We start from the raw sequence: 15,853 nt of genomic DNA, 5'->3' as shown, positions 1-15,853 counted from the left end.
CTGTCTTCCGTTCAGAGTAAATGGAGTACGTATGGAGTCTACTTAGTAGGTAGGATCAGATCCCTTCATTTCATCACTAACTTAGTATTGCATACCAATTCCCGGATATTGTTAAAGTTTGGACTTGGTGAACTTTACCATCTACCTACCGAGTAGTATTAACATTTGTTGCCATTTTTGGGTTGTAGCCTGATCTGGTCAGTCCTTACTTACTATTAACATTTTAATAAATAACTACAATTACTACATTTTTAGACACTACTATTCATCTTGTAATTCATATTTTTCCGATTTTTGTTTAATTCTTATTTCTATTAGGTTCTTTCTATATCATAACTAGCTTCCATTCATAGTCACCGTCACTCTTTTAGATTAATAATCTATTTGGCCCATGGAAAACCCGACTAAACTCCGTCTGTTCCTCCGATGGAGAGAGATAAAGAATTACACACGTAACTACTTACCTACGTACTCCGTAGGTAGACACTTAATTAATTAAATGACAGGTGTTCACTAACCAAGTTCTTTGCCCAATCGTAATCTCCTTTTCATCTATTCCTGACCAGGGTCTTGTCTCGACATGACATGACATTCATTCATTCCCCGCCGCTTTGCGACACTTTACTAACTCACTAATTAACTAGCGTGATCCGCTAATCACAAGGTAGTCAAGTCAGTCAATCTATCTCGTGTCTTTGTTCTACCGATGATACATAACAACATAACTATCCGATCGACAAGACAAAAGTACAAGATGGATAGATCGCGATATAAACAACAAAAAAGCAATGAAAGATATCTTTCTCCACACCGATCAAACCAGAAGAAAATATACATTCATGTTGCTGTACCCGGAAAGGGCAAATCAAAGGGGATCCTCGATCCTCCCCATGACCCGAAAACTGAGGTTAAGTTGAGTCCGGCCCGTACTAGTGTCGCAATAGTTCGAGTAAGTTCTGCCCTGCCCACTTTTTATTTTTTATTTTCTCCTATCTTTCCATTCGTTTTCTGAACCCTGGACTAACTGCTTAGTGGTTCAGCGGCTACCTCACTATTCTTTGAACTAAAGTAGGTTGGTATGTAGTCTATCGCATGGCTTGGATGGGTTTTCAGCTCTGCGCCACACACACGGACACTCTGCTCTGTCTTGCCACAGTGGGCTATCACTAATATGGTGGGTTCTTTGCGATAGTCTCTTGTGCCATCTTTTTCTGTCTTGGGTTATTGTGGTGCTGGATGATACTTTGTATCTCTCTCACCAGGCTGAATTTCGAGTGCTTTCCATCTATCTAGTATCTACTATCGGCAATCGCATACGATCTACACCCTCCAGCCGGTTTGTATCTCGGAGAAATGGATCATGACGACACCCACCCACGGCCCAACTCACTAGTCTCTCGCAAGCCCAGCGCCGCCTCGTGGGCGGAGGACTCACTATCCAACTGTGGCATACAATCGCTTCGATGAGCATGATGATCGATTGGATCGCGGGACAATCCGATTGTCATCCACTTCCTCCTCCTCCTCCTCCTCCTCCTCCTCTTTTTCCTCTTTCTTTTCCCCCGCCGGCAGTCCGCTTGCGGAAGGTTACACACCATCGGCTGTCAACCAGTTTGGATCCGTCGCGACTATTGAACCGGATGGACGATGTTGCTTTGTCGGAATCTCCGGCTTTTCTCTCCGTGTCTTTGCCCAACAGGGTTGTTGCTCCTATCGCCATCGTTGGGCTGGTCACCGCTAGGATCGCGAATCAGATCTTGGATCGACCTATTTTCGCCCATCCATGGGGCGATTGACTTGACTTTCCCTGATAATTTTCCGCCAAGGTTGTAGTAATAGTAGTAGTAAGCCTTCGCAAAGGCTCAGCTGTCCTGTTCCCGCCTTGATTGAGATTCACATTGATCCGGCTGAGGTTCATGTTCAGCACGGGTGGCACCGTAGCAGAGCCTCGCCATGGCGCATCCTCCACACTTGGCCCCAAGCCTGACATCCGTCCGCTGATCGGCATGTCATTGCGGTTGGGGGGAAGGGAGTGGGTTGGACCCGCGCATCACTGGGTCATGATTTTCCTTTCCCAACAACCCCAAGGTGCACGAGGGAGGGGAAGAGGAAGTGGACACCGGACAGGAACTCTCTGCAGCCTGCACCCTCACCCTCAACTCTTTTCTCAATGAAAACTGCACGAGAGAGAGAGAGGCTGCGCCGGGGACCGCAACGTGCAGGTCATGTGACAGGGCCAGTGAACTAGCTGCAGCCACTAGAAGAATTAGACAGACGCCATGTCATGCCAGTCCGGGTTTCCTGGACCACCGCCTGTTCGTAAGCTCCTGCTTCCCTCTCGCCGTCGGTAATATTCTCCCGGTCCAGTTTGTTCCCTGGCTTCATCGCCGCCGCCCCCAGCCTGGCTCTTCTGGCGGTCTCTCCGGAAACGACCACCACGCATCCAAACGGGTCATCCTGGCAGCTGCTGCCTGGATCCTGGCGGCCCCCAAGGGGTTGCATTATGGAGTAGGCACTAGTCGCAACGGTCTTTCCACTCGACTGCATTGCCACGTCGACCGACATGGTCCAGGAGGGGTAGAAGCACGATTGACATCCATGTTCGCAATGGTGGTGGTCATGCTCTCAAACAAACCCCGAGTCGAGGATCTAACCGAGTATACTTCGTAGTGAAGAAAGGGAAGAGCGTTGTTGGCGCGGTTTCGGGATTCACTGATCCCCGATGTCAAGACCGTTAATTGTCTATATTTTTAATTATTATTTTCTTTTTGTTGTAGTTTCTTTGTTCCCCTCTCCATCTAAGGTTCTCCAACTCTATCCACTTGATTCAGGTCATGTTCCATGTTCACATGCGACCGGGATTCCAAGATTCGAGTTAAAGAAATGCCGTCCAGGATAGCCTATCGTTCATAACCGGAAGTCCGGCGGGTCATTCATGGCCCAGAAGCAGATACTCATCAGCAGCTGTCGTCACCGACTTCTGCACCGTACGTGCGTGATGAAGCAACCGACGTTGTACAACATCAAATGTGATTGAGTTTGCGACCTCCCAGCCTTCGTCAACTCAGTGGCGGTAAAGATGGCGGTAAACCAGGAAAAGATAGAATAGAATAAACAAAAAAATAAAAAAGGAACGACATTGTAACTATGTGTCTGCAGTGACGTGATAGTGTCTGTTCCAAGAGAGGGGATATCCTAAAGCCCGCCACTGGCATGGTGCAAGTCCGCCGCCCGACCGGTGCTGCTGGTGCATATCGAGCCATCATAACCGAGGCGCCGGCGCAGGTCGAGTCCCAGACCAAAGCATGTCTGTTGTACTAGGATGCAGTTCCTTCCATCCTAACGGACGCGCAAATCGCGCCATCAGGGCGTTGATCGATAATCTCACTCAGCGTTGTTTGCTCTGCTCCGCTTCGATCAGAGTATCCCGTAGCCTTTCCACCATACCCCCCATGCCAATGGCCCCAACGCCCCGATAACGGCTGCCCCAAACGGTATCTCCAAAATGCTCCAGATCCATATTGTCCCGATGGCGGGCGCCCCCCTCATCACCGCGTAGTATGGTTCGTCGTTGGTTATGACCATCAGCTTACAGCCAAGAGCGACCGCCATCGGCAGGAACACCATGGTACGTAATGCCGGAGGAAAGAGCAGTTTTCGGAAGAATTCTAACGTCAGTTTCTCGCTGTCCCAGGGCAGAAGCGAGACCGTCTCGGTGGATTTCGACCTGCCAGTGCTGCCAATGAAGGAGACGACGTGTCCGTGAGCAAGATGGACCAGCAGGGTCAGCATCGGAAAAGCCACGAATACTGATTCGCGGATGAGGTTGTCTAGTTCGATGGATTCGGCATATTGATGGGCTGCGAGGTACGCGAGGGTCAGGTGGAGGGTGGTCAGGGGGACTGACAGCAGGAGCGTGTCGATGACGGGCGGGATAGGATGGTCGGACTCTTCAGGTTCGTCTTCTCCCTCCTCAGTGGATGCCGTTTCGTCCGTGACTTCTTCAACTCGCCTGATATCCTGCCCGTTTTTTACCGCCGCGAGCTCCGATGCGTTGAGGCCGGAAATGTCGCCGGTCGTGGGGTCGATGGTCACAAACCGGGGACTCGAGTCAGAGGTCGCAGTCGGGGCGTTTGCCTGGCCTAGAAGTTCGCTTTGCCGCTCAGATATAATGTCCATCAAGGTCTTCTCCTTGCTCTTCGGGATGTTTGGTGCAGGGCGCGCGAGGGGAATGGAGGAGGGATCGAACGTGTCGCTGTCGACAGTTGTCGCTGCTGCCGCTGCTGCTCGTCGCTGTTTCCGGTTCCTCGGACCTTCCATGGTGCTGGAGCCCTGTAAATGTGCGTAGCTATTTATTGGCGAGAAAAGGGGCGATGGTTCGCGACAAAACGAGAAGCAGGGGGTTGTCTCAGGTGAAGCTCCGCTGTCAACTTGAAATGATGTATCACCGCCGGAGTTAAGCGGGGTTAGCCGTGCTGGTGGGCTGCCCCGTCTACACTGTATACAATATCTAGATGCTACAATCCAGCACAATGTAGATTAACCTTCAACCACGTTTTCATTGGTAGCTAAGTAGAACCCTAGATTAAGAACTAATAGAATTATAAACGGTCCAGCAGCATAGTTAAGACATGAGAATTTCCCTTTCCCCGTCAGAAACCAAATACATCATCGATATGAAACATCTGGCGAGACATCACACGTCAAAAGCATGCCTTTCCTGCTAATTTTACCCTCAACAAGCCATACACCCACTCATCTAACCAGACTGGTAGAGAGCCGGCCCAGCGACCACATGAGGGTTGATCATGGTGATGTTGAACGGGGTCACGTAGAGGTTCGTATCAGTAATGGCAATGAACATGGTGCCATTAACGGCGGGGTCACCTGCGTAGGTCTCAACATTGGGCTGAATCGTCGACCCAGATCTCGAGCCATTGAGTGTCAACTCAGAGTAGGTCACGTTCAGCTGCGTCACCCACGCCACGTACTTCGGGGCTCCAGCGGTAGTCGAGGTCACGTAGCTATTGTTCGGCCCAACAGGCTGTCCTGGAGCATCCCAAGACAGGAAGACTTCCCGGCCGGGGAACGACAAAGGGTTTGTGCGGTTGTGGGTGATTGCAGGGGAGCAGTTAATACCCACGGCATCATTGTTCTGGCAAGCTTGCGAGCTGGGGACGGCCGTGCTGTTCAACACGTTTGTGCCATTGGTGATAGTCTCCCTCCAAGCATCAGCACCGTTGATACGAACCGGGTTCGGCTGGTTCAGGATAGACAGTGCTGGGAAGTTTTGCCATGCGAGGCGTGTCTGGCCTTCTGGGCAAGAGGCAATATACGGAGCAAGCAAAGTCCAAGCCCATGACTGAGGAACACCGACCTCGAACCAGACTGGCATGGGGAAGAGTCCCTCAAACTGCCTGAAGATCATTTGCTGGCGAGCCTCCGTGGTGATGGACAAAGTGAGAAGAGTCGCTGCTTCGCGCGAGTCCAGATGGGACAAGAACCCATACACACCAGCCTCTCCGAAGCGGGTAAGCTTCTGGCAGAAATCCAAGAACTCGTGAACTGTGGTATAAGGGTATACATAGTTGCACTGTCTGGGTGCCTCTGCGCCCAAGATGTTGGTCAACATGGTCGCATGGCCGACTTCCTGATCCGCCATGAACTCGATCAAGAAACGATCCTCCGCTGTCAACCCCGCAGCAGTGAAGTCGTCAACAGAGAAGCGTGCTAGTCCATCATGGAAGAGGTCGAGCTCGATGTACTCTTGGTACAACGCAAGGGCCTGACATCGTGTTAGCAGGAGCAGGAAGCCGTGAAATGTCAAGTCAACACTCACCAAAGATTCGTAGTCAAAGTCACTCTTTGCATTATAAACAGGGGTAGTCCCATTCGTCCCCACGCCCCCTGCGGGGATATAAGGCCCAGGCTGGGGACTATGAAGCTGACCATCACTAGGGTAGGTGGTAGCCTCCGGAGGAATGCCCAAGGGCGAAATGCCAGGGCCGATAGGGCCAAGACTGAGTGCCCCAGTCGTTGTCGGTACGCCAGTGTACGGAGTGTGGGCCTGGGTTGTGGAATATGTCACGACAGGCGGAGGAGCTACAGCCGCAGGGGCAGTAGGAGCTGTAGCAGGGGCAGTGGCAGGAGCAGTTCCAGGGGCAACACCGGGAGCAGTCGCATTACCAGGTGCGATGCCAGGCGCAACGCCCGTCGCATTCCCGACTTGCCGAGGAATGTTGAGGCGGGGATATGCCAAACTCAAGGGCAAGGAGCCCATTGAGCCAAGCAAAATCAAACGATGTAAAGTCATACTGATCAGCGGTTGTATTTCAAAAAGTTAAACATCCGCAGCTTGTTGAAACCCGGAAGCTCGACAGGCACCCAGCAGGTACATAAATACGTTGATAGCCAGCACATCGTGCTCGTCATGTCACCTCCCATTTGTGACGCAATCGGGCAATCATAGTACTCACGACTGTCTGCAATGGAGATATTATCCACTCGGTTTGTCGAAACAGGAATTTTTCTAGGAGTTCGGATGCGCGTGGATGTAACCTTCTCATCATCCATGACCCTCACGGAAGGCGACGGAAATATGGAACACAATGAAGCTCACACCGCAGACCCACCCTGACTGACTTCAGAGAGAAGAGAAATATGAGGTATGCCTGGTTAAGCCCCAAGTCTTCGAGGAAAACGCTTGGGGACTGAACGGTACGGTGGTCATCACACTCAAGCCACACCGCGTGGATTTCAGAAATGCATACGGGTTGGACAGACGACTAGAACGACCCCTGTAAGGAACGGATGAAAGTGCCATAGTAATTGCCCAGGGGAAAAGTAAGTTGTATCACGTAAGGAAGTCTAGTAGCCTATCACCGTCCCAGACGCCGGATTCAGGTCTCGTGGAGTGCCTGAGGATGCTCTACAGATGTGTCAGTCTGAAACCAGCATTCCACTCAGTACAACAATCACTTTACTTCGCAACAAAGGATATCATATGTAGATCCAGTCGACTTACCCACAATAGGCCAGACATCCGATGGTGAGCTTGGTCAATGGATTCGCTATATGGTTGGACGGAAATGATATCCAACGGAATGACAGCCCGGCAAGGTAGCAGTTACCGCGCGAGGTATGGATGGCTAGAGATCAGCTGTTTCCGGCCGTGCCCGATATCAGCACCTAGTTAATATGGCAGGTAGCATATCGCCATTGTTGCTCTTGCGATGGCAGGTGCCACGAATATAGCCAGTGCCAGTCGTGAGCTTGCGCTGAGGGTATGCTGCTCGCGGGGATTTTCTCACTTTGCAAGTTGACCACTTACCTGGGCCGCTCGAACTTAGGGCATGCAAGATAGCTAAAGTAGAAATAACGGCAAAAGCAGGTTTCACAAAATTCAATCAGCGTCATTTGACGCGATCCCCCACGGTGATATGCCTGATTGAGCCAGTTGCATCGCCCTCTACAAGACCCGAATTTTTGCGGTGAACCTTTGTCCTTCTCAAGCTTTTCTTTATGATAACATCTGTAAGAAAGGGGATAATACGTTTTGACAGTACTAGAACATGTCGCACTTCAACGCTGCCCAGTTGTTGTCGGTCGAAGGACTGGTTGTCGTCTTAACCGGTGGTGGCACAGGTAAGCTGAACCCCTTACTGCCGCAAAGTTCGTGTGAAGACTATGTTTACCCTCCAGGATTGGGCCGTTCAACAGCCCTTGCCCTGGCCGAAAACGGTGCCGCCAAAGTCTTCATCCTTGGCCGTCGAGAGGATGTTTTGCAAGAGACCGTGTCTCTTGGCAAAAAAGACACCATTATTCCAGTCCAGGCAGATATAACATCGAAAGAGTCGTTACAGGCAGCCTATGAGACTGTCGCAGCACAGACAGATCATGTCGACCTACTCATCGCCAACAGCGGCTATGGAGGCCTGCCAATGGCACCGCCAAAGCCAAAGCCGGACGGGTCAATCCCAAGTCTTGCTGAGTTCCGAGATCATCTGTGGTCCTCCCCAGAAGAAGATTTCGGGAAGCTCATGGATATCAACGTGAAAGGGACATTTTTCACTGTTGTTGCATTTTTGTCTCTGCTCAACGCAGCAAATGAGAGAAGACCGGCTCCCGTAGAGGACCAACTCCCAACCCCAAAGGCACAGGTTATCATAGTTGGTTCGGTAGCCGGTCATTTTCGAGTTGTGCCTTATAGCATCGCATATAATATCTCCAAGGGTGCGGTGCATCACCTGATCAAGACACTGTCCAACATTCTCACACCGTACGATATCCGTGTGAATGGTATAGCACCGGGATTGTTTCCTTCTGAGATGACGAAGATAGCGTTTGGAATTACCAAGTCATCAGCCTCGGATGGTGCCTTTCCCAAGAGTGAACTGCCCCCCGGTCGCGCTGGTCGCCATGAAGAGTTTGCAGGCTTGGTTCTTTGGATGGCAAGTCCCTCTGGGGCATATGCCAATGGCAATATCACAATCATCGACGGGGGTTGGCTGAGCACGTTGCCAAGTTGTTAGGTACTCAACACTGAAACAGAACACGATGGCACGTATATACATATATTCTCATTGAGCTAGGAAGAAACGTTCATGCATAACCCAATACAAGATGTTATACGCTTTGAAAGAAAATGCCAAATACGATGCCTAGACCCGCTGAGCATAATATTAGTTCAATAAATGCGACCTGCAGCCACAAGAGTATGCCACATTCCGTGCAGCGCTTGAAATGGAGCTTTTATATGGTTGCTGTAAGTCGTTGCACCAGATAATCACCCGTGGTTATTCCAGGATACTTTGCAGGGCGGGTCTCCTCTTCGAAGGTCCCAGGAATAGCTTCAATGAATTGGTTCATATTGGGATTGCAGAAATATGCAATGCTGTAGCGATCAGGGTAGATAACGGAATCATGCTCTTCCTCCCCGACTGCTGTCGGGGGCTCGACAACTCGGTGTCGGGTACTTTTGATGATGTCGTTGGACCATCGAGCCAGCAAATCGCCAGCATTAATAACCACAGTGTCGGCGATGGGGGTCACATCCACGAAAGTGCCCTTGGGACTACGAACTTGCAGTCCCCCGCGGCTATCTTGAAAGAGAAGAGTGATGGAACCATAATCGCTATGTTCACCGGCTCGGACCTGTCCCGGATTTTGTTTGAAGACCTCCTTAGACACTGAAGGATAATGCAGCAGGCGAAGGTTATTGTCGCCGGCATCCACATAGGCATCAAAGAAGTGCTCTGGCAAGTTCATACCCAGTGCAATAGCGCGCATGACCTCCATGTGGAGCGACTTGCACATGTCAAAAAACGACAACATCACCTGCTTAAAGTCCTTCCCTTCATCATCGATGTGGTCGGGCCACCGATTCGGAAAGCCATCCACACCTTCCCGACCGATCTCCATTGTCTCTTTCAGGTCGGGAGTGGTTCGAGAGGCCCCCACCACGTCATCGACCGTGCTTAGCTTCTCTTGCCCAGTCTTGACGTATCCACGGTTCGACTGTGGGGTAGTCCAGCACAGACTATCTTTTTGATCCTGCGATCGACCGAAGAAGCGACCTGAAGAGCCAAATACACCAGAGACAACGGAAGGAGGAATGCCGTGGTCTTTGAGGTAGAGAAAGCCGGATGATTTGAAAGCGTCTACGATGGACATGGCGACCTCATGCTTATCGGCGGGGGTGCCGTTTAGAAAAGGTCCGAAGTCGATGATCTACGGTAACACCAGGTGAGACAAAGACCAGACCCGACCAGACCAGAAGACTCAAGACACAAGCAAGCAAGCACGTGGAGTGAAGGACAGGGGGAAAGGCCGTTCACGGAAAGACTTACTGGGATAACCAAGTCATCCTTTTCCACCGCTGTAGAAGCTGGGTGACACTGTTGCTGGGGGAGATTACCTTCCATTGCGGAGATGCACGATAACTCCAGGATAGAGAAGACGGCAGCCACAGTACAAAACGATCGGAGTAACGAGATGGGATGTAAAGACTTAATATCTGGGGGATTGAGATGGGCAGACAAGGAAACGAGATGGCGCAAGGGGAGGCTCGTGCAGAAGACCGTGAGATCACTTATCTGCCATGAACCAAGGATGACGCTGGGGCAAAGGGCGAGTGATTGGGCAATAATAGAGAAGCAATCGGCGGTTAAAGCTCCCCAACTTATTACTATGATAAGACCCGGGCAATCAAATCGCGGGGCAGGGACGGGCAATAACCATGGCAGTGTGATAGGGAAAAATGGATGGGTGATAGTGTGATTGGAGATATGGAGATATGGGGAATGCACAGCTGGATTTGCTTATCGGACCAGCTTGGGGAGATTCACCGGGTCGAGCACAGCGATTATCAGTCCGATAGAACTGTAATCTCCATTAAGATCAGATCCTGATCGTGAAGATAACAGATCAAGGGGTTTATCGCAGCTGAAGAAGAGAGAGGGGAAGGAACCAAAGGGGAAGTTGCAGTTGATCAGTCATCTTCATGCATCTCACATGAGTATTTACCCCTCATTAGCTGCACCCTCCCATACTTAGTGAAGAAGGTAGTACTAAGGTGAACACAATAACTACCCCTCTTCCTTCTTTTTCTCTTCATCATTGTCTTTCTATAATACAAACGTCAAAATGCCCCCTCTGATCGTCGACATCCACACTCATGTCTACCCTCCTTCTTATATGCATATGCTTCGCGCGCGCAAGACAGTCCCCTATGTCCACGACCCAGCCGACAATGCAACCCCTCGTCTCATCATCCTTTCATCCGATGATGACCCGTCAATCCCCGTCGATCAGCGTGGTCGCCCCGTGGATTCGTCCTATTCAGACATCAATGTGAAATTGGCCTTTATGCGACGCCATGGAATCAACTGCAGTGTTATTTCTTTGGCCAATCCGTGGCTGGACTTCCTTGAGCCGGACGAAGCCCAGACATGGGCAGAGCGCATCAATGACGACCTGGAGACCACTTGTGCGCGGGTGAACAACGATGCAGACCCCGACAGAACAAAGGCACTCCATGAAAAGGAAACGCTGTTTGCTTTCGGGGCACTTCCGCTCAGCGCCCCGAGCCCTGATATTGTTGTAAACGAAATCAGAAGACTCAAGACATTGCCCCATCTCCGGGGGGTGATCATGGGAACAACAGGTCTAGGCAAGGGGTTAGACGATAGTAGACTGGATCCGGTCTGGGAGGCCTTACAAGATACGGAGTCCATGTTGTTCCTGCACCCCCACTATGGGCTACCGGATGAAGCCTTTGGTGGACCCGAAGTAACGAATCGCTATGGTCATGTTCTTCCCCTAGCTCTAGGGTTTCCTCTTGAGACCACCATTGCGGTGACGAGGATGCTGTTGGCGGGGGTCTTTGATCGCTTCCCACGGTTGAAAATCCTCCTGGCTCATTCCGGAGGCACCCTTCCCTTCCTTGCTGGTCGGATCGAGAGCTGTATCCTTCATGAACGCAAATTCATCGCCAACGGAGGTGATGTTCCCGGTCCGCAACGCAGTGTGTGGGATGTTCTGAGCACCAATATCTATCTGGACGCTGTGGTGTATGGCACTGCTGGGTTGAAAGCAGCGGTGGCAGCAGCAGGAGGAAGTGATCGTCTTCTCTTCGGTACGTTTGTCCCGGGATGCTTTTCTGCTATAGCATTATTAACATAAGTATAGGAACTGATCATCCGTTCTTCCCTCCTTTGGGCGAGGATGACGAAGAATGGCCGAGTGTGACAACTAATTACAAAGCGATCCATACTGCATTCGAATCAGAAGGAGATACTGCTGCAGGGGTCTTGGGGGGCAACGCGGCCCGCATACTGAATTTGAAATAGACATGAACTATATAATAATAGCAATGCTGCATGGCATGACTCCATCTGCTTTGTGCTTTTGCTTGCAGTGAAACGTGTCAGTGATACTGCACATCCGTGGCATATGCAGGATGCAAGTATTTCCGTTGAGATCAGTAAGTCATACATGTCAGATGGACGCAAATCCCGGCTTCATCCCTCCGGGTTGGCCAAGGCCAGACTGCGGCCAGAATCACCACGTCTACATCTTCGGGGAATTTCCCGCAGCTAGCATCTCCCAGCCTATGAGCCTCCAAATCTCTTGTACAAACCAGTCGGGCACTGATTGCTCGGGAATTTTTGAGCAGGTCTGAAGTCGTTCAAGGTCCCGTTCATCTGGTTCCATGGGGTATTGTAGAGCCTCTGGCCAAAGCGAGTCGGTGCCAAAGACCGAGTGAAGCAGGGTAGTCTGTAGTTTTCCCTTGAGCTTTGCAGTCAATTGTTTGTTTGTACACCCGTGACTGGGATCTGAAGACATAGATGGAGCATCTTCGAGCAGGACTAGCATCCTTTCCAATGGCCATATAAGGCACTTGGCCTCCATGGCCGCTGCGGGTAATGTGCTCTCAGCCATGTCAATTCCCTCCAGACCCCCTGGCAAAGGAAATTTGGCATCGTTCATCTGTAAATCAGGTCGCAAACACAAATCGTGGAAGACAAACAAGGAAACTAACTTCCCCACACGACTCAAAAGTACGAATAGAAACCCTTCAAGAATATTTTGTTTAGCTACACAGTCAACGTTAAGCGAGAGTGCCATTTTACTCAGCAATAAGCTCATGTGAGTGGCTACTTCATCTCTTTCATCTTCTTGGTTCTGAGCATTACCAGAGTAGCCTGTTTTGGATGGCTTGGCTTTTGCCTTGTGCCTCTGTTGAATTTGTTTTGCACCTGTTTTAGACTCACGAAGTTGCTGTTCGGCTTTTCTCCTGCAATGCCGGCCCAAAGCTTCTATGATCGTCTCATACAAGCGAACAATAGCGTACGTAATCTGCCCAGCATCTCGCATATGTTGTCCAGATGCAGATAGTTTCTTAAAAGTCTGGATCAGGATAAGAAAAGCGTTCTCGGTGCTATTCAGAACAGCCAGTATATCCGGCTGCTTGGGCTGTGGTTTTGCTTTAGTCGTGGATCGGGGTACAATTGGTTGTTCAATCGCATCAAGGACATTCTTGGTTGCAGTAGCGCAAAGCTCCACTGAGGCCCTAACAATGTTCGAGTTATTGGACCGTTTCTGCAGAACTTTCTGTAATGCGTAAAGTTGCCTCATGAAAGGTGCAGTGACTATAAGGCAATTTCGGTCAGTATAATCTCATCCATTAACGGTGTATGCGAACAGACATTGCTCAGAAAAGTTTAAATGATCAACTACACCGCCATCTAATTCTGCAGAAAGACTATTGTCAAACACCGAGACATCCGTTCGAGAGAAGGTCTGGGTCTTTGCTCTCTTCCGTGTCATAGCTTCACTGCCGGCAGCAGCACTGTTCGCAGTAGTCTTGCGTTTCAATGCCGCTTGACCGTTTTCTGCACCTGCATCACCTGCATCCTGGAGCCGTGCCCGAAGAGACTCATTGCGTTGCTCTAGTTCGTATATTCGATCCAGCAAATTGCATTGTTCTGCTTCGGACCGCTCATATGCTTGTTGCCAAAATGAGACGCTGTCGAAGAATTTGTCATGCGTGTAAGACCTGTCAGCTGAGTGGGTGCTTTTGATGTGATGACGAATCTGCAATAAATGCTCTAAACTTTCAATTAATCTGCAAATCTCTCAAAAAGTACTAAGACGGGAATATTGCCTTTGAGATCCACATCCGGTGGCTTGAGCTTGACGATGGCCATTGCAAGTGCTAGCTGGGATGGAGATGGCATTGTAATTCCATTCATTTTGACTTTTTGGAAGTTCATCGCAAGATGGGAGACGAGGCGGTATTGCAATGCATCAAAGCGTCGAGTCGAGTTCATGAGTCAAATTACGCTCTTTTCTCATTTGGGAAGGCACGTGTGCGGTATCAAAACCGAGGAATACATTTGGGTCTGGGAGGTCCTTTACATTATATTTCTTAAAGTATGCTGACAACGCTTTGAGGAAATGCTCAAAAGTACTAGTACTAATGCTAATCCTCTGACTGACTTTAAGTGACGCACACACAACTATTGAAGCATCGTCCAGTGGCCTCTGGACTCAAACTACAGCCAATCCACGACGATATCATATATAAGTATTGAAGTAATATAGGAAAAGTGATGTAGTAGTACTGATAAACTGAATTTTGGCAAAACTTTGAAGAGGCACTACGAACCACAATTGAAATGAATGTCAATATCAAATTACTCTGTGTCAGGCGAAATGAGCTCTTATTACTACTGGATAAGTACTTGGACTGATCGGGTGGACAGACCCGCCACCGCCAGCCAGACCCTCCCGCCAAGCCCGACATGAAGCTTCATCGGTTTCTGCTACCACTTTCTCTCCTCATTCACCACTCCAACACAAGACCTCCAAGAGGTGTTCCCCGCCAACTAGAACACCACGTCAATTCCGCATAACAAAACCCGAAGAAATAAACCCCGTCTGAACTTAAAACCAACACCGCGACGGCCAAACGCGCACCACCATGGCCTCAAAAGACGACCTCAAGGCCCACGCGGCCTCCAATGAAGACTTCTACGCCCTCCTCGATATTTCCCCGGCAGCTGCAGAATCAGAAATTCGTCGCGCCTACCGCCGAACCGCTCTGAAATACCACCCGGATAAGATCGCGAACCCCACACCTGCAGACATCGACAAGTTCCATACGCTCCAGATCGCCTACGATGTTCTTTCCGATCCGTCGGTGCGGCAGCTCTACGATAATGCGCGGGAGGCGCGCCAGCGCAAGCAGCGCGAGCGGGATATGATGGATGCTGCGAAGAGGAAGATGAGAGAGGACTTGGAGGCTAGGGAGCGCGCGGGGGCTGCGGCGATGGGTGGCGCTGGTGCGCAACGCGGTGTGAAGCGGCCGTGGATGGGGAGTGGTGCTGATGATGATGCTGAAGCGAAGCTGCAGAGGGAGATTGAGCGGATTGCCGAGGATGGACGACGGAGGCGACGTGAGGCGGAGGAGAAATTGAAGCAGGAGATGGAGGAGGAGGAAAAGCTAATGCGCCAGGAGGAAGAAGAGGCGCAACGGACGGCGGACAGGAGTAGTCAGAAGGTTGATCGCTCGAAAGAGGGTGGCACGAATGTTCCGGAACTAGAACGAGGTGTCAAGGTGCGTTGGGTACGTGAAGGGCGCGGGCTGGACCTGGATAAAGATCGGTTGATCTCTCTATTCTCGTCTTACGGCGAGATCGAGAACATTTTGCTCCTCAAGGACAAACGACAACGTATCGGAGACAACCGCGAGAAGAAGACGGTTGCGACAGCTGTGGTGATTTTCGCTTCCATTGTCAGCGCTCACTTTGCTGTTTTGAACAGTGAGAAAAGGTTGCGTCAGAGTGTAGGGCAAGCGGATACCGAGTGGTCTGCCATCGAATCTGTCTTCTGGGCATCTGGCAGCCAACCCGACCTGAGCGTTGCAGCCAACGCCTATTCTACTGCTTCCACTCCCCTGGAACAGGGCATCGCAGCACCCAACTCTTCAGGGCCAGCTCCTTCCGCCGCCCCTCCCAAACCGTCTTTCAACTTTGCTGGTTTGAAGTCAGCAGCGTCTGATGCTGCTGGTAAGAACACCGGAAAAGCACCATCCTTCGGTTCCTTTGCTGCTGGCGCGGCGTCAAAATCGGCACAATCTGCGCCTGCTGGCTCGGCCAATGGCTCGAGCGCCCCGAGTATGGCGGAGCTGACGCTGATGCGGTTGAGAAATGCGCAGCGGGAGAAGGAACGCAAGGCCCTTGAAGAGCAGCTTCGGAAAGAAGATGAAGCTGCAGATGCAGCTGAGGCTGGAGCCAAGGTATAGATGCGATATTTTTCAATGACTCGAGGCCATGGTGCGCATTTACAA

At 50.7% G+C, this 15,853-nt stretch overlaps 8 protein-coding genes across 8 annotated transcripts; 3 read left to right on the top strand and 5 right to left on the bottom strand.

The window, feature by feature from the left end:
- Positions 1-1,628: 1,628 nt before the first annotated feature.
- Positions 1,629-2,565, bottom strand: BO79DRAFT_232610 (uncharacterized protein; the record flags this gene model as incomplete). The annotated part of the gene is made up of 4 exons (XM_025684243.1): positions 1,629-1,850; positions 1,898-1,997; positions 2,044-2,053; positions 2,277-2,565. The coding sequence occupies 4 exons, from the start codon at positions 2,563-2,565 to the stop codon at positions 1,629-1,631; spliced, it is 621 nt and encodes a 206-aa protein (XP_025535063.1).
- Positions 2,566-3,417: 852 nt separating this feature from the next.
- On the bottom strand, positions 3,418-4,373 carry BO79DRAFT_203245 (uncharacterized protein; the record flags this gene model as incomplete). Its single annotated transcript, XM_025681706.1, has 3 exons — positions 4,096-4,373; positions 4,009-4,012; positions 3,418-3,860 (listed from the first exon to the last, which is right to left on the bottom strand). Exons 1-3 carry the CDS (start codon positions 4,318-4,320, stop codon positions 3,418-3,420), a joined length of 672 nt encoding a protein of 223 aa, XP_025535062.1. The 5' UTR covers positions 4,321-4,373.
- A 386-nt stretch (positions 4,374-4,759) lies between these two features.
- Positions 4,760-6,280, bottom strand: BO79DRAFT_203244 (ferritin-like domain-containing protein; the record flags this gene model as incomplete). Its single annotated transcript, XM_025681705.1, has 2 exons — positions 4,760-5,785; positions 5,840-6,280. 2 exons carry the CDS (start codon positions 6,278-6,280, stop codon positions 4,760-4,762), a joined length of 1,467 nt encoding a protein of 488 aa, XP_025535061.1.
- A 1,185-nt stretch (positions 6,281-7,465) lies between these two features.
- On the top strand, positions 7,466-8,641 carry BO79DRAFT_59405 (SDR family NAD(P)-dependent oxidoreductase). The gene has a single exon (XM_025689463.1). The coding sequence runs from the start codon at positions 7,572-7,574 to the stop codon at positions 8,529-8,531; it is 960 nt and encodes a 319-aa protein (XP_025535060.1). The 5' UTR covers positions 7,466-7,571; the 3' UTR covers positions 8,532-8,641.
- BO79DRAFT_59404 (isopenicillin N synthase family dioxygenase) lies at positions 8,642-10,121 on the bottom strand. The gene is made up of 2 exons (XM_025689462.1): positions 9,849-10,121; positions 8,642-9,729 (listed from the first exon to the last, which is right to left on the bottom strand). The coding sequence occupies exons 1-2, from the start codon at positions 9,921-9,923 to the stop codon at positions 8,752-8,754; spliced, it is 1,053 nt and encodes a 350-aa protein (XP_025535059.1). The 5' UTR covers positions 9,924-10,121; the 3' UTR covers positions 8,642-8,751.
- Positions 10,122-10,580: 459 nt separating this feature from the next.
- BO79DRAFT_203234 (amidohydrolase family protein) lies at positions 10,581-11,851 on the top strand (the record flags this gene model as incomplete). Its single annotated transcript, XM_025681704.1, has 2 exons — positions 10,581-11,635; positions 11,689-11,851. The coding sequence occupies exons 1-2, from the start codon at positions 10,645-10,647 to the stop codon at positions 11,847-11,849; spliced, it is 1,152 nt and encodes a 383-aa protein (XP_025535058.1). The 5' UTR covers positions 10,581-10,644.
- A 218-nt stretch (positions 11,852-12,069) lies between these two features.
- Positions 12,070-13,739, bottom strand: BO79DRAFT_158907 (uncharacterized protein; the record flags this gene model as incomplete). The annotated part of the gene is made up of 3 exons (XM_025678927.1): positions 12,070-13,151; positions 13,209-13,596; positions 13,650-13,739. 3 exons carry the CDS (start codon positions 13,737-13,739, stop codon positions 12,070-12,072), a joined length of 1,560 nt encoding a protein of 519 aa, XP_025535057.1.
- A 623-nt stretch (positions 13,740-14,362) lies between these two features.
- On the top strand, positions 14,363-15,808 carry BO79DRAFT_203229 (putative cell cycle control protein (Cwf23); the record flags this gene model as incomplete). The annotated part of the gene is made up of 1 exon (XM_025681703.1): positions 14,363-15,808. The coding sequence occupies exon 1, from the start codon at positions 14,486-14,488 to the stop codon at positions 15,806-15,808; it is 1,323 nt and encodes a 440-aa protein (XP_025535056.1). The 5' UTR covers positions 14,363-14,485.
- Positions 15,809-15,853: the final 45 nt, after the last annotated feature.

This window comes from Aspergillus costaricaensis, assembly GCF_003184835.1.
Source record: "Aspergillus costaricaensis CBS 115574 unplaced genomic scaffold BO79scaffold_43, whole genome shotgun sequence".
NCBI lineage: Eukaryota > Fungi > Ascomycota > Eurotiomycetes > Eurotiales > Aspergillaceae > Aspergillus > Aspergillus costaricensis.
Note: the sequence above shows the minus strand (reverse complement) of the source record. Positions and strands in the feature narration are given on the sequence as shown.

Coding starts and splice junctions, on each gene's coding strand:
- BO79DRAFT_59405 (XM_025689463.1), top strand. CDS start 7,572: ATGTCGCACTTCAACGCTGCCCAGTTGTTGTCGGTCGAAGGACTGGTT.
- BO79DRAFT_59404 (XM_025689462.1), bottom strand. CDS start 9,923: ATGGAAGGTAATCTCCCCCAGCAACAGTGTCACCCAGCTTCTACAGCG. Junction 9,730..9,848: donor AGGATGACTTGGTTATCCCA/GTAAGTCTTTCC, acceptor GTGTTACCGTAG/ATCATCGACTTCGGACCTTT.